The 25,459-nt window shown below is 51.5% G+C and overlaps 2 protein-coding genes across 8 annotated transcripts in view; one reads left to right on the top strand and one right to left on the bottom strand.

Moving 5' to 3' along the window:
• WDFY4 (WDFY family member 4) overlaps positions 1 to 25,459 on the bottom strand; it is a 278,500-nt gene that overhangs the window by 7,991 nt on the left and 245,050 nt on the right. The window contains exons 51-59 of one of the 5 annotated variants that reach the window (XM_089897806.1): positions 24,273 to 24,382; positions 15,539 to 15,692; positions 13,068 to 13,159; positions 10,758 to 10,970; positions 8,294 to 8,441; positions 7,015 to 7,199; positions 6,084 to 6,242; positions 1,924 to 2,103; positions 3 to 1,560 (exon numbers count right to left, since the gene is read on the bottom strand). In XM_089897806.1, the coding sequence (XP_089753932.1) occupies positions 1,432 to 1,560; positions 1,924 to 2,103; positions 6,084 to 6,242; positions 7,015 to 7,199; positions 8,294 to 8,441; positions 10,758 to 10,970; positions 13,068 to 13,159; positions 15,539 to 15,692; positions 24,273 to 24,382 (1,370 nt within the window). In that variant the 3' untranslated portion in view covers positions 3 to 1,431. Of the gene's footprint in view, positions 1 to 2; positions 1,561 to 1,923; positions 2,104 to 6,083; positions 6,243 to 7,014; positions 7,200 to 8,293; positions 8,442 to 10,757; positions 10,971 to 13,067; positions 13,160 to 15,538; positions 15,693 to 24,272; positions 24,383 to 25,459 lie in introns of those variants that run through there. The other 4 variants (XM_089897805.1, XM_022564522.3, XM_089897807.1 and 1 more) reach the window with 4 other exon arrangements.
• LRRC18 (leucine rich repeat containing 18) overlaps positions 21,357 to 25,459 on the top strand; it is a 43,195-nt gene continuing 39,092 nt past the window's right edge. Inside the window, exons 1-2 of one of the 3 annotated variants that reach the window (XM_089897813.1) lie at positions 21,357 to 21,520; positions 24,906 to 25,318. The gene's annotated coding sequence lies outside the window, so the exon portion shown is untranslated. Of the gene's footprint in view, positions 21,521 to 24,180; positions 25,319 to 25,459 lie in introns of those variants that run through there. The other 2 variants (XM_089897817.1, XM_089897812.1) reach the window with 2 other exon arrangements.

The raw sequence follows: 25,459 nt of genomic DNA, 5'->3' as shown, positions 1-25,459 counted from the left end.
AGCAGTGAGAGTGGGCTTCACTTCAGGCAGGAGTCACTGCCTCCCCATCTGCCCAGCCACTCAGTTTGTACACATAAGCACCCTCAACCTGTCATCTTCTGAGGACTAACCAAGGTACTCCCAGACCTCCTAAGACACCCACTTCTTCCCAGCAGACTCATAGGTCTGCTGTGTTTTGGCACAAGTGTACATTTCTGGTTCTCTTCATACTGCAATCAAGTGTTTGGATACTGCTTTCCCCAGCACAGACCGGCCGGCTCACCCTTTGGGCTCCTCCCACAGCCCCTCTCCCTGGCAGCGTACTGACTGGCACCGAGGACCCATCCCGGACGCCACCCCTGGCCTGGACACGGGGTCTACACCTGGCTGGCCAGCCCTGTCCCCATGAGGCAGCTTTGGATGACACCTGGTGGAGGGCAGGGCACAGAGGTTTGAATGACTGCATGTGGCTCATAAAATGGGGCAAACTTCCCCCCACCCGCCCCAGGGGGAATTCCTGAGGAGAAATCTGCCCATTGCATCTTCCAAAATGTTTATGTCCAGAGTGTTTTCTTCTCAAGTCCTTGTCTATTTTGTGCCCAATAGAGTAGCGGTCACTGTCACCAAGGACCCACCAAGGACCCCAAGAGCCATCTGGGGCCATGCCTTTGAACCCTGCCCTGACCACAGAAGGGATGTAGGGAGCTCCATGCCCCTCTGCAGCCCTCTGGGCTGGGCTCCATCATGTCCTTTCCTGAATTGTTTGGTGGAGTCTGCCTGAGGCCGGGGACCATGTCTGATACATCTCTGCCAAGCACCCAGGGCGGGGCCCAGCAGGCACTCAGTGAACTCAACCAGCTCCAGGACAAGTTGAGTTAAACAAGTTGTTGTCCTGATATCAGTCTTCTCTGAGGTCTGGGGACATAATTCCTTATGAATTTATTTTCTCCCAGACCAGGGCTTGGTGGTTTCCCCAGTATATGCACCCATTCATCCGTTCACCCACCATCTATCCATCCATCCATCATCCATCCACCATCATCCATATGCCCAGCTAACATTCATCCTGAATTCAAGCCTATCTGGATCACCACTTTCAGCCAAAGTTAGCACCAGGAGGCTCCTTCATCATCTCTTCCTCCTCCTGTGGTACCCCTGCTCAGTCTGTCCAGGCTCCAGGCCCCTAGGTTTTTCTATTAGCAGATGCAGAGTCTCTGGATCCTCAGAAAACCCCATACCCTATGATGGGGATTCCAGTGTAGAAGAAGCTCCACACTGAGATAGATATATATATATCACTGATATATGTATACACTGATATATATATATATCACTGATATATGTATACACTGATATATGTATATATCACTGATATATGTATACACTGATATATAAAACTGATATATGTATACACTGATATATATATATATATATATTAATATATATATTAGTCTATCTCACACACACACACACACACACACACACACACACACACACACACATGTTCCTGGCAGGCTTATCTTTGGTAGCCAGCATGGAGGGACAAGCAGAGGCACTTCCTGCCTTGGAGACCAGAGGCACCTGCCGAGTCAACACAGATTTGCAGTCAGCTAGCTGAATTAGTCAGGCAACCCAGAAGATCTCTCACCAAAGCCAACTTCCTGCCCCAACTCCCTGACGCCTGTGTTAGAACAGACACCTCCTACTACCCCAGCCCTTGAGGGAAAAAAATAAAGAAGCAAAAAATTAAAATCAAGACCCAAATTGAGACTTGTTGATGGCTCTACTCTGCCTGTGTAGAGAATGCTCCACACATCTGGGGTCTCTCAATACTCTGGGGTGGTCTTTGCCCGTAGGTTTCCTCTCGGGGCACTGTCCACCATGCCACCGTGCAGAAGCATGGACATGTTGAGGACACAGACATTTGAGAAAGAGGGGCCTCACCGACACATCGCTGATGGCAACGGCAGATATGCTCTCCCTGTGGGTGGGCAGGCAGGCTACACGGCTGAGGTGGTCCAGGTCCCACAGGATACATGAGCAGTCTTGGGAGCCACTCACCAGGAGGCTGAAGGTTACCGATGCTGCCAGGCATGTGACAGCCTGTGTGTGTCCATACAAGGCCTAGGGACAGGGGATGGAGCCACAGGTTATGCGAGGGACCCTTAACCCAGCTACTTGGGGAGATGTTCCACTCTCCCTTTTACTGTTGGGCCCCAGATGAGGAAACAGAGACTCAGAGTGACTCAGTGATTCCAAAGTCTGTGGGGTGTGTGTGTGTGTGTGTGTGTGTGTGTGTGTGTGTATTCATGGGTCAATGGCTGGCTTCTCAGTACCATCACTTTCCAGGGTTGAGACTCAGCTGGGGAGAGTCCTTTTATCATAACCCAAACAGAGACACCAGTAGCATCCTCATGCTCTGTGCTCTCCTATACTGTCTTGCATCCAGAAGCAACACACACCGCTATTAATATGCAAAGGGCACTGACTTGTAATGTGTGGGGTCCCAGCCAGCAGCACAAGCATCATCTGGGAACTTGTCAGAAATGTGAATTCTTGGCCCCACCCAGATCTACTGAATCAGAAACTCTGGGAGTGGGGCCCCGAAACCTGGGTTTTCACAAGCCGTCCAGGGATTTTTCAGGCATGCTCAAGTTTGAGCATCACACTAAGGGAATCTCAGAAACACATGTGCCCCTGGAAACTAAACTGGGAAGAAGGCAGGGAGGTCAGGTCATAGTTTAAAAGGTGTGACTTTTCAAGTCCAAAGGATCCGCTTCCTAGCAGCCGGTGACTCAGGGCCTCAGTCTTGGCCCTCAGGTTGGCCTGTGCAGGGTCTGGCTTGGCTTATGGATGGTTACGTGTCCAGACCTGGCCAGAGGCCTTGCTCCCTGGGGACACGTTCCTGAGGCACTGGGGAGGCCTGCCAGGCACACTGGTACCCCCTGGCCCACTGCTGCTGGCAGCGGTACAGTTTCCATCACAGCTGTCCCAGAGGCTGCCAGCTAAGCCTGGTCTGAGAGCTGTCATGAGCACACATGCCTGCTGTCCTCTGGAATTAGCCTGAGAAGTGCGGAGGTGGTGTTCTAAAACGTGACTACCCTGCCTCACCTAGCGGTGAATCTCCACCCCCAGGACCGTCCACCACTCACTCATTTGGGTCAATGAGGCTGAGCGTCATTTTTCAAAGCTGTCACTTTGCCTGGTCATAGCAATTAAAAGTTCTGCCACAGATTCCCATTTGTGCTCCATGGATCCTAACACGGCATCAACCAGATGGTGCTGGCAAGGTTCTGGATGTGACCCACGGAAGAAGGCTGGGTTCATATTAGGGAAGTGGAAACTGTCTAAATGAATAGAGGAAAGCAGAGGGTTTGACAGGAGCTTCCTGGTGGTCCTCCCAGAACGAACTATGTCTGATGGCTAAGTTCTGACTGCAGGGGATAGGACCACTCCAGAGAGTGCACGCCAGGGGACCCAGGTGTATGTGCTGCGGATTCAGAGACAGAGGCTGTGAGCCCAGAGCCTGTGTGAGCTGTCCGTTACTGGAGCCAGGGCTGCCGGCTTTCTGCAGGGGAGGCGCTGGAGAGTGAGGGACCACTGCACGCACAGGCACCGTCCACCTACGTAAGGCTGTTGCCTCCCACCAGCCAGGAAGCTAGAGCACCTGGAGGCAGCCAGCACCACTCCCCATCTGGAAAGGCCTGGGAAAAAATGATGGAGGACAGCAATTTTAAATGTTCTCCATTGTCTCTTCTGTTTTCTCAGAATAATACCTTTCTCCATGGCCAATTAAAATAACTCCACTATATCACCTTATACCTAACTCAAGTAGCAAAAAATAAATAAAATAAAGTAAAATAAAACCCTCTGAAAATAATTCCCCACGCTGGATATGTTGTGGTGAGGTGGGTATTCCTAATTGATTGTGGTGGCACTGTAAAGCTACAGAACCATTATAGAAAGCATTATGTCACCGCGCTGAAATTCTACTTCTTGAAATCTACTATAAGGAAACCATTAATCAGAAGCAAACAGCAATCTATATAAGATGTTTTCTGAAGCACTATTTAAAATAGTTAAAATTGGAAGCTATGTAACTGTCTAGTTTTAGAAGAAATGGTTTATTAAACTGTGGTGCCTTGACATAAAACAATTGAAATATAATTTTATGGAGATGGAATAATATGGAACAATTGAAATGTAAATTACAGAGACTGTAGAAAGGCGGAAACAATTTGATACACTGGGTGAAAATAGAATCAACATATCTACACAATGATCAGAATGGTATAAATATGTATATCTGGGGGTGGCAGTATGCAACAATGAGAACTTTTATAGGGATTATAGAAAATTGTTTAACTTTGAAATTTGTCTTAAATGTTGTAATATTTTTAGAAATGAAACACTTAAACTGTTAATGAAGCTATTTAATGATGACTTCTCTGCCTACAAGTCAGGGACAGACCTCCCTCTCTGAGCAGCTTCCCATCTGGGGGATCCCCAAGGCCAGGTCAGCCTCTGTAGGTAAATGATAAAGTGTTTTATTTTGCTTAGGAAACAAGAGCTTGTGGGATACCCTTTTTCTCTTGATTTATAACTAGGAGAGGATGATAAATTACGCTTTATGCTGTCAGTACCGGGGTTTTTACGCTGCATCTTCGCCACTAAACAGGACCTTGGAGCGGCAATGGGGGGTGGGTCACTTCCCCGGCTCCCCAAGGTGGCTTTGGGGTTGGGCTGGATCTCCTGCTGTCCCCGGAGTGAGGCCTGGGAGAGGGGGATGCTCCACACCCGTAATGGTAGTGCACAGTCTCTTCACATAGGTCAGGAAGGTGAAGATGTGAAAAGACAGGGGGCTCCAAGGCTGGCTTGGGAGGACTTCCCGTGAGAGTCTGGGTGAAGGCAGCCTGCACTTGACCTACACAGTTGCCTCTCAGCAGATGCCACCACCTCTGCAGGATTAACCAGCTCCCTCAGCACTGACACATTCATTCCTTCACCTCACATTTACTGAGTGCCTGTCGCTGTGCACCACGCGAGTGCTGCGGGTGGTGCCGGGGGACAAGGGCAGGCTCTGGGGAGACTTGAGTGACTAGAAAAGCATCCAGAGAAACCCAGAATCAGTTCCAGTGAAACATGTTGAGTTTAGGAAATCTGGTCAGTGGTGAGCCTTGTATGGTTAACGTTTTTTTGTTACTTTGGGGCTATACGGTTCACTAAAACACAGATGTAAACGTGAATTGCATTTTGGAGGTGGAAATGTCCCCTAGCGATATTCTCCAGCAAGTTCAAGCATACACAGGGGAAAGCACTAGACTTAGAGTTAGACACACCTAGATTAAAAGGCAACCCTGACCTTTCTGAGCCTCAGTTTCCTTATCTAAAAGTGGGACTAACAATACCTGCTTTCCAAGATTATGGTTAATGTGCAGAGTTAAGTAAGCAGTCGGTTCCACTCTCCGTTTATTATTCTGAGCAGCCGTGGTTTGCGAGGTAAGACCAGACGACTTGTCTGCCTCCAGGTCTCTTCCCTCTGCTTCCGCCACAACCACCCCTGTTCTGAGATAGTCTTTCATTTTCTGGCTCTATGATCTTGGACATGTCACTTAACTTCCTTGCACCTGGTTTTCCACCAGTGAAGTAGGGATGATAATGATTCCTATATTATCCCACAGGCTATGGGGACACAGGGTTGTTGAGGAGGTAAAATGAGGCCATTCACATAAAGGTGCCCATGACAAATGTTCAAACATGACCCTTAGTGCAAAAAAACCCACAACAACCCCAGTTTCACTGGCCCTCACGTGTAAGCAGCATCTCTCACCGAGGTGTGGGTCTCCAGGGAGGCACCGGTCCTGTGAGCTTGTTAAATCCATCCAAGGGCATGAAACCGTGCCCCTGAATGACACAGAGCCATGTGCTGCCCTCAGTGTCTCACTGTGCTCTCTGCTCCCAAGGGCGACAGGGCTCTCAGTGCTCGGGAGCTGGAGCACGCTAGGGCACCGTACCTGCCTGAGGCACCCTACCTGCCCAAGGTACTACACCTGCCCTGAGCCACCACACCTGCCCAAGGCGCCCCACCTGCAGAGGCACTGTACCTGCTTGAGGTGCAGGCCTGTGGTGCGACCTTTGGCCATGCTGAGTTCCCACACACACACCACGGCGCTGGTCCCAGAAGTGACGATGGTCGTGGGGGACGGGCACACGGCACACAGACAGCGGCCCCAGGCGGCCAAGTTCTCGAACGTCATCAGGATCTGCGGGAGATTAGACGAGTGGGATGAGCACTGGTGCCAGAGCCGGCACAGGGCAGGGAGCTGGGACAGGGCGACGGAGGGGTGCAGGCAGGGCTGGATGGTGCCGCTAGCCTGCCTGCCTGCGTGCTGTGGGAGCCGAGGGACGTGACAAGCCCTGGTGACGAAATCCAGGCCGTCCAGGTCTGTCCCCAAAGAGCTCACGCCACACAAGGAGCAGGTGGGGAGAGGCAAGGGAGCAGGAGGCTATGGGGACACAGCAAAAACGCCCCGTGAGCCTGGGAAAGTCGGAGTCAGCTTTCAGGAAGGGGTGACATCTCGGACCAGTTTCACAGGCTGCCTCGTGAAGGAGGTGGGGGAAGGCTAGGGAGGGGCGAGGAAGCTTGGTGGGTAGGGAATTCATGCCACGTGATAGGGTGGGAGAGGAGCGAGGGTAGCAAAGGAGGCCAGAGGTAGCCAGGGCCACATCAAGAAGGTAGACATAAGTGGATGGCCTAAAGCAGGGGTAGAGGACGAGCAACTGGGTGGCTCGCTTCTGGCGGCAGCCGAATACTCAGTATGTCCCTTCTGAGTTTAAGCTGTGACCTGGGCCGGAGGAGCCCCCAGGACTTTCTGCCCACACTGGGTGACAGTCCCAGGCTGGGGGCACAGCCACGTGGAGGAAGGGGTGTGGGTGACTGTGGCTGCTTGGGGCTCGCCCGTCTCCTTACCACCTCTGCCCCAACCGGAAGGAGGCTGCGGCCCTGGGGCTGCCCTGCGCCCTGGCACCACTCACCTTGTCAGAGCCGTAGCTGCCCAGGCAGCAGCTGAAGTCGTCAAAGCCCCAGCTGAAGGTCCTGCTCCAGTGAGGAGGCAGCAGCATCTTGTTCGTCTCCACGGCCAGGATGGTCTTCTCCGTAGGAACAATGTGGCCGATGGCTCCTTTGGGGGATTCCGAGCCTAGAGAGAAAAGGTACATATCTGCCCCCCAGTCAGTACGGCGGAGCCGACTTGTCAAAGGGCAACACCCGCTTTAGCTGGGCCCAGAGAGGAGCCATGCGCAGCCAACCCCGACTTGGCAAAGTGCCTGCCCAGGCGCGAGCCGCTCCTCATCAAGGTACCTCCCTCCTGGGCCTCCCTCCGGGGGCCACGTTACACACTGGCCCCGGGTCCCTCCCCAGACTTAGCACATACAAGATGCATGTGGCCATGCAGGTCTTGAGTGTCTCTTTCTGGCTGATGCCAAGGGAGGAGGAGCCCAGGCTTCTGGGGAAGACAGCACACAGCCAGAGGAGCCTGGGGGCTCTGCTCTTCCTGACCCTTCCACGCACCAACTCTAGCAGGTCTGGAGGTGGAGGTCCAGTCATGCAATCGGTTAGTGCGCAGTATTTGTATGGAGATGCCAAGGACACTGTTCTTGGATTTCAAAAGAAAAACCCCCCAAAACCTGACCTTATACTCCTTGGGACCAGAAAATTATTCCAGGTGGTGAGACATCCCCAAAGCAGTGCAGGCCCCAGGGTGGCACAGACATGAGACTTCACACACACTCAGCTCCTCTAGGAAGCAGGGCTGGGACTCATAGCCGGGCCAGCTGCCCCAGGGCACATGCTCCTGGCTAGTGGCTGCAGGTCCACCTGGATGCTCAGGAGCAACAGTGAATGGGGGTGCCGAGAGTGGGGGCTGTAACCCTCCCTTGGGAAAGCTGGGACCTCCCACTTGGCTCTGGAGGTGAGGAGGGGTGTGTGTGTGTGCACGCACGTGCGTGTGTGTGTGTGTTTGCATGTGTGTGTTCATATATGTGTCTGTACGTGAAAGAGAGGGGGGTGCATGTCTCAGAGAGACAGACAGACAGACTGGTGGGTCTTCAGAAGTCAGGGTGTAACAGAGGCGGTCCCAGACACTTCCAGAGCAGAGGTCTCCCCAGATTCCCGTTACGCCTGGAGACACAGCCATGCAGAATCAGCCCCCAAGCCCCTGCCTGGGCCTGTGCCTCTGAACCTCCAGAGGAACACCGGTCACTGAAGGGACAGCTGTGGGACAGGGCACCAAACGAAGCAGGGCCAGGTATTCACCTTTGACTGTGACCTGGGAGGGTCTCAGCGACGGCAGGCTGTAGAGAAAGGGCTGTGGGTGACCGGGCACGCTCACAGGTGTGGAGGCGTCCTTTCCAGGGGAAGCCTTCCCTGCAGTGGTCCTGGCCGGGTGGGGTTTAGTAAAGAGCTGCAGAGGCAAGGAGACAGACACGCACCGCACGGGTCATTAGGACAGATGGACAGAAGGGGAGTCGTCCTCGGGCAAGTCGCAGCTGCTCCTCTGCCCTGGGAGCTGCCTGGGCTGAGGTGAGCTGAAACAGAACCATCTGGTTCGACCTTCGGATGTTGCCGGTGAGGGGCCTGGGGCTCTACTTTCTCAAGGTCAGGACGCAGGGCTGGCAGAGAGCCCTCCTGGTTGCCAAATCTGTCTTCTTCTCCAAGTTGGAGCCCCTGATCCCCGGGAGAGCTGCCTCTCATGTCATAGGGTCAGAATGATCCCCTTTCCTCCGTAGATCACGTCTCTCTTCATTTGCTTGAGCTTTTTCTCATATTTTCCCCTTTTCCTTACAAACTCTCTGCAGGCCCATCCATCTGGGCATCAACACAGAATTCTTTAATAGCATCCTCTCAACTATTCCAAAGAGCACAGGCAAACCCCATTAGCAGCCTTTCTTGTTTTCATTTTTCTTAGATCTCTGCTGTCAAATTGTCCCTAATGCCAAACTCGACAAAGCATGAAGTGCTGCTGGGCCAGCGAGTGCAGCTGAGGCCAGCTCCAGCTCCCCGCCCTCCCCTCCCAGACTGGGCTTGTGCCGGGCTGCTTTCTCCAGCCATCAGCACAGTCCTCTGCTCGCAGATGGAAACATCCATGGGGCGCCATGATATGCGGGGGGCTGGCCTCGGCCGGGTGCACAGGCAGAGGTGGGGCTCAGCAGGCAGCCCGGGGGTCTCGGAGCAGCCTTGGTTCAGCTGTAACCCTCGATCAGATGCTAGACTGTCTAGAAAAGCTGGGTGGGTGATCAATACAAACAGAAATCAGAACGATGATTTTTAAATGAGCATTAAAGAATGTTCTCCTTTCACAGCAGAATCACGAAAGCACCACAGGCTGGGTCCCTGTAATAGTTTTTGCAGGCACAGCCCCTTGATAGAACAGTGCGTGGTCCTGAAGCATTTTAATCTTGTCTTCAGTCTGGGACCACTTGTGGAATTCTAATTCTAATTCTGATGATTTTTTAGAAATATTTTTGACAAGCTCATATAATATCTCATTAAGCAAAACCAGAATTTAAATTGTGTGATTTCCATGATCCATGCTTGTGGACTGCTACTTTGAATTACTTGTTTTATCTGTATTATAATATTTTTAAGATTAAAAAAATGAAACCATTTGGCTACCCAACCTTCATTCCTGAAATTCTCTCCTTTCTACAAAGCCTTCCTTGGCCAAACCCGTATTTGGATATGCGGTCTGTTCTCCAAGTCACCCTCAGGCCCTTCCACGTTTCCCTTACCTAGGAGCTGCGCAAACCTGGGCATGTCACAGTAAGGCCAGACAGAAGAGATGTTATTAGATGAGCCCGTCCAAGCCCCATGGTTCCATGTGGGGAAAGCTGATGCCCAGGATGGTTCTGGAGTTGACTGGGTCTACGTACTCATTTCCTAGTGTGGTTCCTGACTGCCCAGGCTGGGACCCCACAGTCCATGGGGCTGTGCTTCTGAACCCAGATGGCTGTGCTCAGGGATAAAACATCACTACACCAAATGGGAGTTTGAAGTTGAAGAGGGCTGAGATCAGTTAAATAAGCATCAGGATGTCATTGTAAAGGTGCAGCCTCACATCACTACGGGACCATCCTGATGCGGATGGAGGTGATGGAGCGAAAGGCCCATGTAAGACCCCTACCATTTCACCAGGGGCCCTGGGGCAGAATTTGGATGCTCTCACAACGGGGCCAATATGGCACAGGCTTTGGAGCCAGACAGATGGGGTGAGATCTCCCCGCTGCCACCTGCTAACGGTGCAGCTGTAGGCAAGTTATTTATTTAGCCTCTCCGAGCCTCAGTTTCCTGATCTGTATAACCCCCATACCCAGAGCTTACGAGAGGATTCAGTGAGGTAATCACACGGATAACTAACATTTGTTGAAGGCTTATCATATTTCAGGCACTTTCAAGCACTTGGTATCTTAACTCTTTGGATCTTCACAACAACTCTACAGGGTAGCTACACATATAAAGAATTATATCCTGTGTATTTATCATAGAGTCTGTTACATGGGTCACAGATGGATGTCGCCTTCATCATTATTAACGATATAATCACCTCCATCGACATCAGATGGTAATGGAGGGTTAAGCCGTGACATCAAAGGCGTAGGGAGATGACTGAGGACCGTTTTGCCTCTCCAGTCCTTGCTTACTCCTCACTCTCCCTCCCATCCAAGCTCACCCTGCACACATTCTTTTGAGAAAGCAAGACGAAGGCCACGGCATGCTGTACCTGTTTGGGCACTTGTCCAAAGTTGCTGACGAACCCCAGGATGGTGCTTCTGATCAGGGGGTCACTGATGCTGCTGAGGTCCATTTTGTCACCGTAGAAGTAGGGGTGGAAGATATTAACAGCCTCCACTGCGGCTGACCCTTGCTGCTTGTACCCAAAGATGAGGTCTATCCAGTGGTGCAGGTTGGCACTGACAAAGTCACTTTCCAAAGCCTGGAACCAAAACCCAAAGAGCATGAAAAACACAGGTGTCTCATGGACTCATGGGCCCTCTGCCCAGATCAGGACGGGTCATGTGGTTCAGGACGCCAGGTCAGCACAGGAAAGATGAGTGATGCCTCCCTGGGTTGCATGAGCACCAAGCAGCAGACACGCAGTCCATCTGAGGACCACCTAATTCCTGCCTCCAGCTAGTGTGGCACAACAGGTCTGACTAGCCTATCCAGTCCATAAAGTAACCTTGAGCAAGAAGAAATGTGGGGGCCTCCCTGGTGGCGCAGTGGTTGAGAGTCCGCCTGCCGATGCAGGGGACACGGGTTCGTGCCCCGGTCCGGGAAGATCCCACATGCCGCGGAGCGGCTGGGCCCGTGAGCCATGGCCGCTGAGCCTGCGCGTCCGGAGCCTGTGCTCCGCAACGGGAGAGGCCACAGCAGTGAGAGGCCCGCGTACCGCAAAAAAAAGAAGAAATGTGGGCCAGTGTTTTGATGTCCCAGAGTTCACCTGGGAGATGGCACCCGTTTCTGCTGAGTAGAGCCCAGCTCCAAAGCTTGGTCCCCAGAACCCAAAGATGCTCATTTGGAATTGTCTGGGCTCCCCTTATCGATCCTCTGGGAGGACATGCACACTTACACTTGGGCTTGGGAAAATCAGGTCACCTGGGCCAGGTTAATTTTCTGAGGCACATGGCCAAAGTGGTTTTGAGAAGGCCACACGTGGGTAATGCCGCAGGAGGTGTGACGACTGCCATTACCGAACTCCCAGAGGCAAGGATAAACCAGGGAAGAACTTTCTCCTCACCAAGGGAGAAGGACAGAGGAAAAGACACAGCTTTGCTATTACTAGTCAGGCCTGCTGCCAATAAAATTTGCCCTAAATGTACAGTTTAATGTGTCCTAAAAAAATGCATGTGGTCATGTAACCAACACCATAATCAAGATATAGAATATTTACATCAACTCAAAAAGTTCTCTTCTACTCCTTTTTGCTCATCTCCTACTCCAGACTAACCCCTGACCTGCTTTCCGCTTCCACAGTTTACCTTTTCAAACAAGTCACAAAAATAGAATCCCACAGTATATGGAGCTTTGGGTTGGGGCCACTTTTGCTCAGGACAATGCTTTCGAGATTCATCCTGTTGATTCATGTACCCATAATCTGTTCCTTTTTGTTGCTAAGTAATATTCCATTGTATGGATGTATCACTTGTTTAGCCATTTACCAGTGACAGACGTTTGGGTTGTCTTTTCTTTTTGACTAGTATAAGTACAACTGATGAATATTTATGTACACATCTTTCTGTGGACAAGTTTCCGTTTCTCTTGGGTGAACACCTACAAGTGGAATTGCTGGGCAATACGGCAAAAGCATCTTCAACTTCATAAGAAATGACCAAGCTCTTTTCCAAAGTGGCTATACCATTTTTTCCCCACCAGCTACGCATGATGAATTCTGCTTGCTCCACATCCTTGCTTAACTCATGGTTTTGGCAGTACTTTAAATTTTAGCCATTCTTGTGAATGTGTAGTAGCATCTCGTGGTTTTAGTGTATGTTTCCCTGATGACTAATGATGTTGATGTTGAACAGACTGTCATGTGTTTATGCTAACTCAGGTATTTGATCCAGGATACGTGACCCCAAATGGCCTCTGGCCTCTACCCACATCAGCCTTTCTGCATAATAAGTCAAGTCCTCCCCAGTCCTGGCAAATCTTTTGGCCAGTGGGAGCCCCTTGGAGCCTCCAGCCCCCTGACCTATACTGGGCAACATGGCCCTGTGTGTAGAGTTGGCTAAGGGCACTGACTTGCCCTCCATCCAACAAGAATCTGAATTTGCTTCCCCCATGAGTCCCACAACAAATTGGCACAAGGGCAAAGCCTAATGGAGCTCTTAAAAGAGCCCAGAACCCAAGCCTTCTTCTGCCAATCTGGGGCACGGGACCCAGCTGCTTCTCTGGGCCCTCCAGACATAAGAGCCTCAGAAGTGCTTATCACAGCCATCCACTCGGGCAGAAAGTCTCAATGAACACTGAGGGCACCCTGAGGTCCTCATTCAGGATACCAGGGACTCTGCCATGACCCCACTCAACTCACTTGTCTATGCAGGCTGATGAATTTCCGTGGGTCCCCATCAGCCCAGGGAGGGAGTTGCACGTCCCCCAGTGCTGTCCCGTCCTGCATGCAGCCTGAATGGGGTGAGAAAGAGCAAGGCTTTGGATAAATGGGAGCCCAAACTGGGCTGGGAACCAAGGGGTGTAAACACTGAGCTGTCTAGTACTACGATTCTTGCATAGACCACACTGCTTCCTGCCTCCTCTGTGGGGAGTGACCCCACCCTTTCTGCCTGGAATATTCCTACTGGGGTTCTAAGCCTTTCGCCCCTTCAGGCTTCCGTAAGACCCTACTTGCTTCCAGGTAGTGCCCGTGCATAAAATGATAATTGTGTCATCATCGTCTGTGCGTCTTCCTCCCCTCTGCGCCAGGCCTTTTCATCCGGGTGCTTTTTATACAGTGCTAAATAAGGAGGCACTAGCAGCAACAATGAAAGCTATCGTATTCTGAGCACCTACCGCTATGCTAGGGCACTATGCTAGGTGCTTGGCATGCATTGTCTTATTGACTCTTCATTCAACTCTATAATTTATGCATTTTCTCTCCACTTTAAAGTTAAGATAGGAGGTTTTCGGAGGGACCTTCCCCAGACACCAAGAAGAGGAGCCTGGCTTCAAGCCCGAGTCTCTCTCCTCCCCCTTAGCCACACAACCTCGAGCAAGTTGCTTAACCTCCTGGGGAGTCACTTTCCTACCCAGTACCTCCCAGGCTGGTACAAGGATTAGAAGAGAAAATACACAGAACATGTTTAGAATAGTTCCACGCATATGATGATTCTCAGTAAACACAAGCTATAGCCTTGCTGAAACCCTCCAGAGCCCTCATGGTGCAACCGGGGTGAAAACGTCCTCTCTCTCTGGCCTGCAGCACTGGCCTGGCCTGGCCCTTCTCATCATTCAGTCTCAGCTCACCTGTCACCTCCTCAGGCAGCTCCTTCCTGGGTACCACAGTAACACAGGGTCTCTAAGTCACCTCAAACCATTTTCCTACCTTCTTTCCTTATAGGACTTCTCAGCATTGAAGAGTATTTAGCTTATTTCTTTGTCTATACTTTCTATCTCCTACCCCTGTCCCCACAAAGAATATAAACACCTTCAGGGCAATCCGCCCCAGGACACCCACTAAATCCTCAGTGTCTAAAAAGTGCCTGAATGCAGTAGGTGCTTAATAGCCACTTGGTTTCCTGACTTCCCTGAGGACACACGGTCCCTGTTGTGCAGGTCATTTCTGCTGCTGAGCACCTCCCTTTCGGCAGAGAGCCAGCCTCCACCTCCAAGGAGGGCTGGTGCCTCCCACCAGCGGCCCCCTCACCTCAGGTCGGCTGGGACCCCTCCTCTCAGCTTCCACCGTCCCTGATTTACTCCTTTCATGGACCTCATCACATCTTGTGGGAACTGCCCTTTACACTTGTCAGGTTCTCATCCCTGACGCACGTGAAGCATCTGAGAATCTGAACACTGCCGAGGCCACCAAGTTCCACAGGCTCACACTCGACAGGCCTGGGCCTGGGCATGTTCTGAATGCTCCACTGGTATTCAGTCTGCAGACCACTGCACAAGAGGTGGGTGCTTGAGTCAGGGGTTGGATCTCCTCGCTTGTGCTCCCCTGGGCCCGCACCTGGTCTGGCTCAAGGTGCAGGCCCGCATGTGCTGTTTGGAGGAAGAAGGAGGGCCCTGAGGAAGGGGAGCTCTGGGGCACCAGGTGTCTGCTGGCACTGGTTCACAAGTGCCCTCCTCAGGGTGGGTGAGTCCATCCCGCACCTCTGGGTGGGGAGGGCCACGCCCTGCTGGGGGTTCTGACCACACACCCCCTCCACAAGCCACCCTGATGTTTATAGTGGAGGCCCCCAAGGTACATGTAGTCACCAGGGGACCTGCCCACGGGGGCTTCCTGAAATTTTTGTCCCTCCTCTAAAGCAACAGGTAAAAAAGCATGGCTCACCCTGGAGTGGGGCCTGGAGCGCAGGAAAGAGAAGGAACCACCAAGGGTGCCCATTACCACTGCCCATGGACACCCTAGCAGTCTGTGCTGGGAGGTGCAGGATCTCTGGGTCCTGTTTACAGGGCCCAGGCTAACCCATTTGTGGGACTTGGAGGAAAATGGGGCGGAGAGGGGCTGGGGCTCGCCTGAGGTACACAGCAGGGCAGGCCAGGCCTGGCTATCAGCAAGGGCTCCTGCCCCCTGCTCGCTGCCTCACTGCAAACTGAGGCCTGGGGACTCTCGGCAGGAGGTCGTGGGTAGGCCCGTGGCTTGGTGGTCCTGCAGCCCTGGGGCTGTGTCCTTCCTCAGCTCCCACCTCCTTGTCAGGTGCCGCCACCCAGTGGACGCCTCACGGCAATCTGCCCACCGTATCGGCCTGGCGAGGGCCTGTGTGTTTAGCTGCTCGGCAAAGACACTGATGTCATGACCCACAAGCTGCCCGGCCCCTGCAGCCTCTCTCCGGCTCCACTCACCAAACTCCACGGCGTTGCAGTTGGTCAGAAACTCGGGCAGGTAGAAGAACTCCGGGGTCAGCTCCCTGACGTCACTCATGTTCTCTCTGGAGGCTGACTCCCATGCTTTCTTCATGCTGTGGAACATTCTATCCGCCACATCAAAGCTTCCACCCTAAGCAGAAAAGGGGGCGACATGATCAGCCGCATGTGGTGAGAACTCGGGGTGCACAGGCGTCACTAGTGTGGGCCCCCTTCGTCCACTCTGTCCCCAAGGCACGGGTTTCGCCGTTAGAACCTTTCGTTCACCCACACACACACGTGCGTGAGTCAGTCCATGCATGCGTGTGATGGTTTCTTCAGGCATCTATTCCCTCAACCACTCTCTGGAACCCTACAACAGGAGCTTCCACGGAGGATGCATGATCCACTGTGATAAAGGGAGCAATGTTTTCCCAGTTTGAAAATTGGAGTTCAGATCAGAGACAGGAAACCACAGTCATGCATCTGATCATCTCCCATATTTGCCGAGGGTCAGCTCTGAATCAGGCATAAAGACAGGATACAAAGGACCAGCTACAGGATGAGGAGTCGGTCAGACATCCTACGTGTGGGAAAATTTCCTGGAGAAGTCGACCCCTGGTGAATCTGCGAGCCGAGTGACAGAGAAAACGTCAATGTTCTGAGCAAAGACCTTGCGAGGAAAGCAGGTCAGGCCAGGGCCCTGGTGGCACAGAACATAGCAGCCTTGACAAGCAAGAACAGGTCTGAGGATGGAGAACTGGAGGCATATGGTGCTGCCTGCAGCACCCAGCAAGGCCAGCCTTGTTCCCAAGGCCCATTTCCACAGGTGGCTCGATGCAGTCCCGAGCTTGGCAGCTGGGATTGGACCAGTTTAGACTTAAGGCAAATTCTTTCTTTGGATTCTCTGCTCCTCTCATCTGAATTGTCAAATCTCTTCAGTTGACGCTACCCTTATTCTTCAGGTGATCTTGAGGGTTGGGAGGAGGCAGAGAGGTGCCCGTTGGAGAACTGAAGACGCTATAGGCAGAGGGACTTCAGAAAAGAGTTTCTGAAACTGGGATATGGGTCTGTCTGCTTAGGTTTAGGGACGCCCAAGGGACACCTCTTCCCTGGAATTCAGTAGTTCACCTGTCCCCATAGAAACCGGGCCTTTTTTGTACAGCCGGAACTTGCCTTCTTTCTGCCACCCTCTGCAGAATGCACATGTGGCCCCAAGAACAAAGGCGGAGAACCCAGAATGCCAGCACCCTCCTCCGCCCCACCAGCTCCCTTCAGTCTTCAGGGGCCCGAGATTTCCCATCGGCGGCAGCGGATGAAGGGTAAAGAATACGCTAGCACTTTACACACGCAGAGATACTCTCTCTTTGTCCTCACAGAAGGTGTATCAGGAAGGAATTGGTATTTCCGTTTTGCGGGCCAGAAAACTGAGGCTTCTCCAAGTTTATTAATTTTTCCAAAAGAAAGGGATGGCAGAGCTGGGGTCAAAACCCATGGATGCAACTCCAAAGGGCATGCTTTGCCCTCATGCCGGTTACGGGGGGGAATCCTGGACCTGGGGCATATGATCTATTATGTGTGGCCAAGGGGACTCAGCTCTTTCTGAGAAGGAAGAACCTGCCACACACCTGAGGGAGGCCACACCGGGGCATCCTGGCAGGCTGGTCAATTTTCTGAGTCAGATGTGAGGATCCAGTGAAACCCACGAGTCATTCTCTGCACAGGGTCAGGGACACCAAGAAACCCAGTAACCCCTGGGTTTGCAACCAAACACAGTTCTTGCTCAGCTTAAAGATGTGGCTTTTCTCCAAGATGGCTTTGCTCTTGGTTAAAATTAGGGGATGACGCCCACCATCAGATTCAAATTGAAATGGAAACAAAATGAGGGGGGAGTGATTCTAAATAAATCTGCCCCTAACAAGTCGCTCATTGAAATGTATTAGGAGCTTTGCATGTTTAATCTGCAGCCCACGCCTTCCGTCTGCGGGAGATTGATGCCTTCTCGTCGTCCTGCTTTCCTTTAGCAGCTTTTATGAGTGCTGATGGTAATCTCCTGAGAAACAATATGATTTGGTAATAAAAAGATTACCTGTATTAAATAAAAATAATATATACATAGGAAATATTGTTAGTGCTACAAATCTGGTTAAAGATATTACCGCAAAGAAAAACGTTATTTTTTTCACAGCTGTCTAATACATTTTAGCAAAAAGTAATATCTTTAAAACTTAAGCCTGTATTATTTATAAAGGAAGCAATAACTGATTTTCCTATTTCCTATATTAATAAATGTATTTGCATACATTTGTTTCAAAATTAATGGGTTTGCTCACTTCTGCAATACAAAAGAAATGCCAAATTCCCTGGAAGGAAAAGTGGAGCTGCTTTGTAACTCGTACTGTAAGTCTGTGCGCTGACACAAACTCTGGTGGCTGCCAGCGAGAAATCCCACCAGGACTTGATTCTCAGGAAAGGAAGGAAGGAGGAAAAGAAGAGATGATAGAAGAAAGAAAGGGAGAGAAGGAGTGAGGCAGAGAAGCACAATCAGGGTTTACAGAGTATCTCCATAAGGAAAGTCTGAAACAAAATAAAGCAGCAACAAAACTAGGTCTAGAGGTTGGATGGAAACGAAGTGACCAGAGAGAATTACTGGGCCAAGATCTGCTCCTAAATCGATTCCGCCGATACTCCTGAATATCAAGAATAATGAATCCTACATGTATCCAAACAGACCGAAAAAAGTAATAGCAAGGCCACTATTATCAACAAAGGAGCTACCTCTTACTGGCAGAAGACTTTTCCCAGGTGACATTAAAGTCAAAAGGCAAGGCAGCTAAGTCTGGAGGTTTCTGAAGCAAAAGGTAACAGTCTTCAGATTTTAGGCCCAGCTGACATCACTCGTATGTAAAGACACCAGAAAGATATTCTGAATATTGAAGGGCTCATAAGTAATATAATCCTAGATATCTTTCCTCAAAATCCTTTAAGAGGTGCTCAATGTTACTAAGAGGTGAATCAAAATTAAAAGCAAAATAATGAGGGAAGAAGTGGCCAACAAGGACTCTTGCTGAAGATTGACAGGAGTTAAAATCAGAGTAAAGTTCATGGATTATGGTGCATTGATTAAAACTGGTAACACCTTAAAAGGAGTTTCTATATCTAAGGTGTTATTCCTTTTGCACAAGGACACGGAGTCTATGCGCACCTGTGTCCCTGGATAGGCATTTCGGTGGTAACACTCTTAAACCCCTCTCCAACAGGGGAGGGAAACTATGTTGAAGAAAAATTCAGTTCTTGACCCACACCCACAGGAAGTCCAGCAACTGCATGTGCTCCAGGACACTTAACACAGATGTTTTGATAACATGTGCTGGAAAGTCTATTCTTCCTCCAGTGGGACTGACCCAAATCAACCCACCACCACACCTAAATAACGCGACTGGTTTTATGAGCAGCCTGATGACCCCTTCTCATATCCTTTCCAGTAATTTAAAAGTATCCCACGTAAATAATTCACTGACAGGACCCTGTCAGTACATCAGTTGACCTAAGCGGCTGTCGCTTGTCCATCAAAGAGGCAGTGTGCAGGGCGAGCAGAGAGCATCGTAGCTTTAAAACCAAGAGGACTTGGGAGGGCATTTCAGCGCCACTTGCAGCGTGGACTCCGGGAAGTCTCTTAGTCCCTTTAATGTCCCATGCCCTCCTCTGCAAACTTTGGATGACTGCTGTGGGTGTGAACAATGTAATGTGTGTGAGTGTGCGCGCATGTGAGAGAGTGTGGGTGAGCGTGCGTGTGTGTGATGTCTCAGCTGGAGCCAGGCACACGGGAAGAGGTACTGAATGAGCCCAGCTGCTGCCTCCCTCCCCTTCGCAGACCAGGACCTCGGGAGCGACCCTAGGCTTGGGCCCTGATCTCAGCGTGCATGGGGAAGGTAACTATGGGCTCAAAAGAAGAAGAAGAAGGATGTGGAAGTTATTAGAAGTAGAAGGGAGGTACGAGGGGAAGTGAGGAGGGTCAGGGTCCTGGGATGGGGCAGGAGGGAAGTAGCGTGTGGGTGGTCAGGGCAGTTTTTTTTTTTTTAACATCTTTATTGGAGTATAATTGCTTTACAATGGTCTGTTAGTTTCTGCTTTATAACAAAGTGAATCAGTTATACATATACATATGTTCCCATATCCCCTCTCTCTTGCGTCTCCCTCCCTCCCACCCTCCCTATCCCACCCCTCGAGGTGGTCACAAAGCACCAAGCTGATCTCCCTGTGCTATGTGGCTGCTTCCCACTAGCTATCTATTTTACGTTTGGTAGTGTATATATGTCCATGCCACTCTCTCACTTTTTCCCAGCTTACCCTTCCCCCTCCCCATATCCTCAAGTCCATGCTCTAGTAGGTCTGTGTCTTTATTCCCATCTTACCCCTAGGTTCTTCAGGGCAGTTTTGAGGCAACACCACCACCAAGAAAGTAAAGGGGCCAGTGCGGGCTTCCTCGGGCTTGGGCGTCCCCCTCAGCGAGCTGCCGGTCCGACGTGGATTTGGGAAGCTGATGCACCGGTTCAGCTGCCTTGTCTGTCTTGCTCTCTCTCCACTGAGGGCGGGCTGACCCCAAGCAGCCGTTAGCTTTCCTTCCTGTAGGATGTGGCCTTTTGAAAAAGGCACTGCCTACGCTGAAGGGAGGAGTGTGCACACCTATGGCGCGCACGGCAACAGCAAATAGTTCTCATGCTGGATCTCAGCGCTGAGTCTCACTTAGCTCTCATCACCCACTGAGTCAGGGGTCAAAGGAGGAGGAACGGAGGCTCGGGTACTCAACACCACCAGTGAGAAAGTTCTAGCGCCAGGACTTTGTGCCAGGTCTGCCAACTCTGTCATGTGCCTTTTCGAACACTCCCTCCCTTGAGTCAGTGTAATAACAGTTACACCTTTATTATGGACACAACTTCACGCGGGGCTGGCACCCACGGAGTCCCTAAGTGGATGGCCTGTGGTGGGCCAAGTGCTGCCCATGGCCCTTGCTTCTCTCTGCAGTTGGCATATATGTCTTACACAAAACCAGCTGTCTCACCTCAAGTGGCGCAGAAAACCCTTCCCCACTGCTGGTAACAGCTGACTTCACACGGGCTGTGACTTAACACAGCACTTGATTTCAGTTTCTTATTCAATACAGCAGCAGCGGAACTGTGCCCTCGCTGGGGCGCTGGCTGCCTTGCTCTGCCCCGCCTAGGCTGGGTCCCAGCTCAGGCCTGAGAGCAACTGGTGCTCTTGCCAGGGTGGAAACAGGGGCCTGGGCCGTGGCCCCAGCCTGGTGTGGCCTCCGGTTGCTCAACTGACTGAAGGCTCATAGGCACTGGCTCCCAGTAGGCGAGATTCCTGACAATCACAGCATCCTGGGAGGCAAGCCCCCAGCTCGGCAGACAGTGGTCTCACACCCCAAGGGATGGGGATAACAGAGCACATAACCGACCTGTGCCCGGGTCACACTGCCGGCATGTCCACCTGCTCAGGTCACACTGTCTGTATACCACACTTTCTGGACTGTAAGAGGCTATCATTGTAGTAACAGATTTGAGGCAGAAAAACAAACACAGCAACAGTAGAGGTAGACATCAATGCTGAGACCAGCCTTATAAGATTTAAACGTGAAGAGGATAAAGGAAACCTTATACCTAGGAACTGGAACGTGTCACACTGCAATTCTTAGGCTGTCCACGCCCCTCTGCACCGTGCCCTGTGGACAGGCCACAGCCCAAAGAAGGCTGTACCCGCGTTCAGACCACAAGGGGTGAACTCACAGGCACCATCTCTCCACACCAAGGCCATCCCAGCTGAGCCGTGGAGTGAGCACGTCACTCTGGATTAGTCACGTAATAGCCAAGAGGCAGAGTTTGTTTAATACAGAACGGAAGAGCACGCACTTCCTTATGCTGGCTCTTATAGGTACACCAGCTCTGGAAACACTGGCCATTCGCACGTCCCTGCTCTCAGGTAAGTGAGAAAGGCCTCGCTGCCTGGCTTCTGCTCCTCTCCACCTTTCCTATTCTTCTCCACTCCATGATCCAGGCGGGGGTTGGCGGCTGGAAGTCTCGGGCTGCTGAGAATGTAGTGAGGCTCCTTTCCTTGTCGCCACACAGGGTGTGAAGCAAAGGTCTCTTGAGCAGAAATGAGTCTGCCTCCGAGGAGGCAGAGTGGGATGGAGGGAAAAGCCTGACTCCAGGAAGATGCCAGAATGTTCCTAAGGAGGTCTGCACAGGCCCCAGGACTCCCAAAGGGGAGGCAAGCACATTCCCCCCAGATGTAACTGTTGTACACATTCCGCTGAGGCTAAAATTCATCTTTTATGCTAAGGGAAAAGCAGAAGATGGTTGGTTCTTCTGCTCGTTCCAAAGGCTTGGACCAGTTGTGACCCACTAGAAGAGGCAGCTAAAAGTAGGAAGGCAAAACCAATTCAGAAGCACCGTGGAGATTTCAACTCGGATGAGCCAATGTGCCACTGATAGATTTGAACCCAGAAAAACCAGGAGTCGCATCAGACTTCAGCAAGGGAGTCAAAAGAACTCAAGCTAATATGACTGCATTTGTGACACATAAAAGAAGATAAAAGTGCCTTTGACCATCTCACACTGGTTTAAACTATCTCAAACCAGTTTGGGCTGGTCACCATTGGACCAACCTGGCTAAGAAAAGCTCCGACTCATTGTGACTAGCTTCAAAGTGGCCTTAACCCAATAGGTTTGCAGCACACCTGTTTCATCTGGCTCATGCCATTTGGAATGCTTTGAGGCAGTCCAGACTGTCTTGAATTACTTTAAACCAAAGAGGAGCAGCTTGTACCAGTTCAAGCCTGCTCAGAAGAGATCTGGCTGATGGCGGGAGGAAGGAGGGAAGAACAATGACTGATCACCTTCGCAGCATCAGCCCTGAGCTAGGGGCTTTACCCACATTTCCTCCTTTAATTTCAACGGCCCGGTGAGATATGTATAATTAACCCTCATTTCCAGAGTACGATAACGTGCAGAACATTTTGTGTCTATCAAGTGGTGGAGCTGGGATGTAAATCTCACAGTTTGCAGTTTCTATTTCAGTCTGCCTCCTCGTTCGTAACAGAGAGGACCCTTAGTAACAGGTAGAGATGGGGCTATAATTCGTGAGACTGAAGGGGCAAGGGAAAACTTTTCAAGATCCCAGAACTCCCTGGATGGGAAGCCGTCACGGGAGGCATCACCATCACCGTCAGCGGGACTGTCACGCCTTGTGGGCTGATGCGGACAGCTGGACGGGATTCCTGGCATGGGGCACAGCTCAGGGGCCGTTTGTTCTCCAAACCAAACTCACTTAAAATGCTTGTTGCCTGAGAAAGGCTCCGGGGAGGCACACTTGTTATTTTTGAGTGAATTTCCAGCGACAGGGGTTATAGGATGTCTAGATGATCCACGCCTTCAAGGAGAGAGAGGACTGCGCCAAGAATCAGAAAACGGGAGGGATTTTGCTCCTAACTGGAGACAGCACCTTGACCTTGCCTACCCGTTCCTGCCCAGGGCTCAGGAGATGGCTTCAGTGCTGACCCAGAATGGCTTTTGGTGTTGGGGTCAAGGTCATCTGAGTGACCATAAGGAGCGACCTTGCTGGTGAAGTCAGACCAAAACACACAATTCCTGGGACACTCATGTTCTTCCTTTGGTGACGCTTGGCTGTCAGAGTGAGTCCCTGCAAGTTCAGCAGCCTGTTAGCCCACTGTGGTCATGCCTTCCTCTCCGTAGGAACCTTGCAAGGCCTCAATCAAGACAGGCCCTAAACTTGGGCCCCGTGCTGTGCTCGCTTTGGAGTTGGCTGAGCCAGCTGTCTGCAGCTGGGCTACCCAACGGCTCTCCCTAGTCAAAACCTGTGCCCCTGAATAACCCTGAAGCAAGATTACAGTGATACAGTCAGGGCAGAAGAGAGAAAACAACTTATCAGCCGCCCAGGAGGGACTCTGTCCCAGCAACCCCATGTGCCTTGGACACCACCATCCACTGAGGGTCAGGCTCGCCTACTTTCACCTTGTATTGGGCTGCCAGACAAAACACAGGATGCCCAGGTAAATCTGAATTTCAGAGAAACAACAAATAACTTTTTAGTATAAATCATTGTTTATCTGAAATTCAAATCTACCTGGGCATCCTGTATTTTTCTTTGTGGAATCTGGCAACCCTAAGCCGGCATGATGGTCAGTTAGTTCATGGGTAGGCAAATTGGTTAGTTTCTTTCTCTAGTGTAGCTGTTCACTTCAGTATTAAAATATTTTGTTTGTACTTTTAAGCCTTCAGGCTTGTACTTAGCATAGCTTTATGCATGCTGATGTCACAAGTGATATTCTTTTCATTCTTCCTTCGTGTTTATTTTTCTAGGCTTTGACCACCTACCTTCAAGGAAGTCATCAAGCTTCCTGTTTCTCCTTTTCCACTAAAACCTATTTATGTTAAGTATTTTTTTCTTCATATCTCATTCCTTAGTTTTTAGAGCCTTTTTGCAAGGCTGTTGGGCAGACACGCAGGTATAGCTGTGAAGTGCAGCTTGCCTCGGCTGGATGGCCCGGAATCCTGGAGCCACAGGGTCAAGTGGGGATCGCTGGCTCAAGACTGGATTTCTAGCGGGGGGGGGGGGGGGTCCCTGCCTCGTCCAAGCCTAGCTCTTAATCTTTGGGAGGTAGCTGTGCGTGCGCGTGCGCGCGCGCGCGCGCGTAGGGGAGCGGGAAGCTCACCTGCAGAGAGCAGAAGGCCTGGGTGAAGGGAGGCATCCGGACCAGGAAGGAGGCAACAATGATGGCCGAGGAGTAATGAGTGCAGTAGTGGCACTGGACGGTCATGTCTCCTGCAACGGAAAGGGCATGCCTGGGGTGGCGTCCCCACCCGTGGGGCGGGCGGGAGGCACGCAGGCTATCTCGAGAACAGCCAACATGAGCCCTGCTTAAGAGAGCTCCCGCGGGCACTGTGAGCCTAGGTGTTCTGCACACAAAACTCAGTATAATTTGGCCAACAGCCAAATTTTCACCGGGGGTGAGAGGCACATTCAAGACCCTCAGTTGCACTGGCCAAGCCCCCAGGGGTCTGCCCTCAGGAAGGTGGCAGAGCCAGGCTATGAGGAGGCTGTGCTGAGGATCCACGGAGAGGCAGAGCTCTGCTCTTCTGACTCAGGGCACCGAGAGAGCCCTCAGGTGCCTACAGGCCCTTCAGCAGCACTCTCTCCTGGCCTCTTTTAGAATAAAAGTCCCCGTGTGAGAAAGGGGGGCTTGTTAATGCAGGGACACCCCTGGATGGGTGAGAACTCAGGTATCCTCATTCCCAGAGGGGCGTGGATGGCAGAGGCATAAACTTCCCCGTTTTGCTCCATCCAGGGTATGACGGAGCTGGAATGCTGAGGCAGAGACAGTGCTCTGGCCGGGCCATTCCAGCAGAGAATAATCGCCATGATGCTACTCGTGGACCTCGTGCGTGCTGTGTGTCCTCCGTCACACCCTCCCTGAGTCCGCACAGCCACCCTATGAGTCAGAGCTATTCATTATCCCCGTTTCACCAGTGAAGAAGCCAGAGCAAGTTGGAGACTCGCTTCCATCGCCAGCGAGTGGCAGAGCTGGCTGGCGGCACGGGCTCCTCCAAACGTCGGCTCTGCCATCTCGCCGCAGTGCCACACCCGGCCCTCAGCCCTCCCGGTGCTGTGCGAGTTCTCTAAATCAGAGGTGTTTGGGAGGTTGCTGGATGTACTTGTGCAAGGGCCCAAACTCAACGTGTGACTCCAGTGCACACCCAGGTTAGTATGGGAGAGAATGGTACCAAAGTGGGCCCTGCCTGGGACACAGCTGGGGAGAGCTGATGCTCCTCTGGCCTGCCTCTCTGGGAGGGTTCCAGCAGTGCCTGGTGGAGCCAGAGGAACAGCACTTGGGGGCAGGTG

Source organism: Delphinapterus leucas, chromosome 16 (genome assembly GCF_059928025.1).
Source record: "Delphinapterus leucas isolate spDelLeu-1000000601 "Yukka" chromosome 16, BTC_Dleu_Yukka2, whole genome shotgun sequence".
Taxonomy (NCBI): domain Eukaryota; kingdom Metazoa; phylum Chordata; class Mammalia; order Artiodactyla; family Monodontidae; genus Delphinapterus; species Delphinapterus leucas.
Note: the sequence above shows the minus strand (reverse complement) of the source record. Positions and strands in the feature narration are given on the sequence as shown.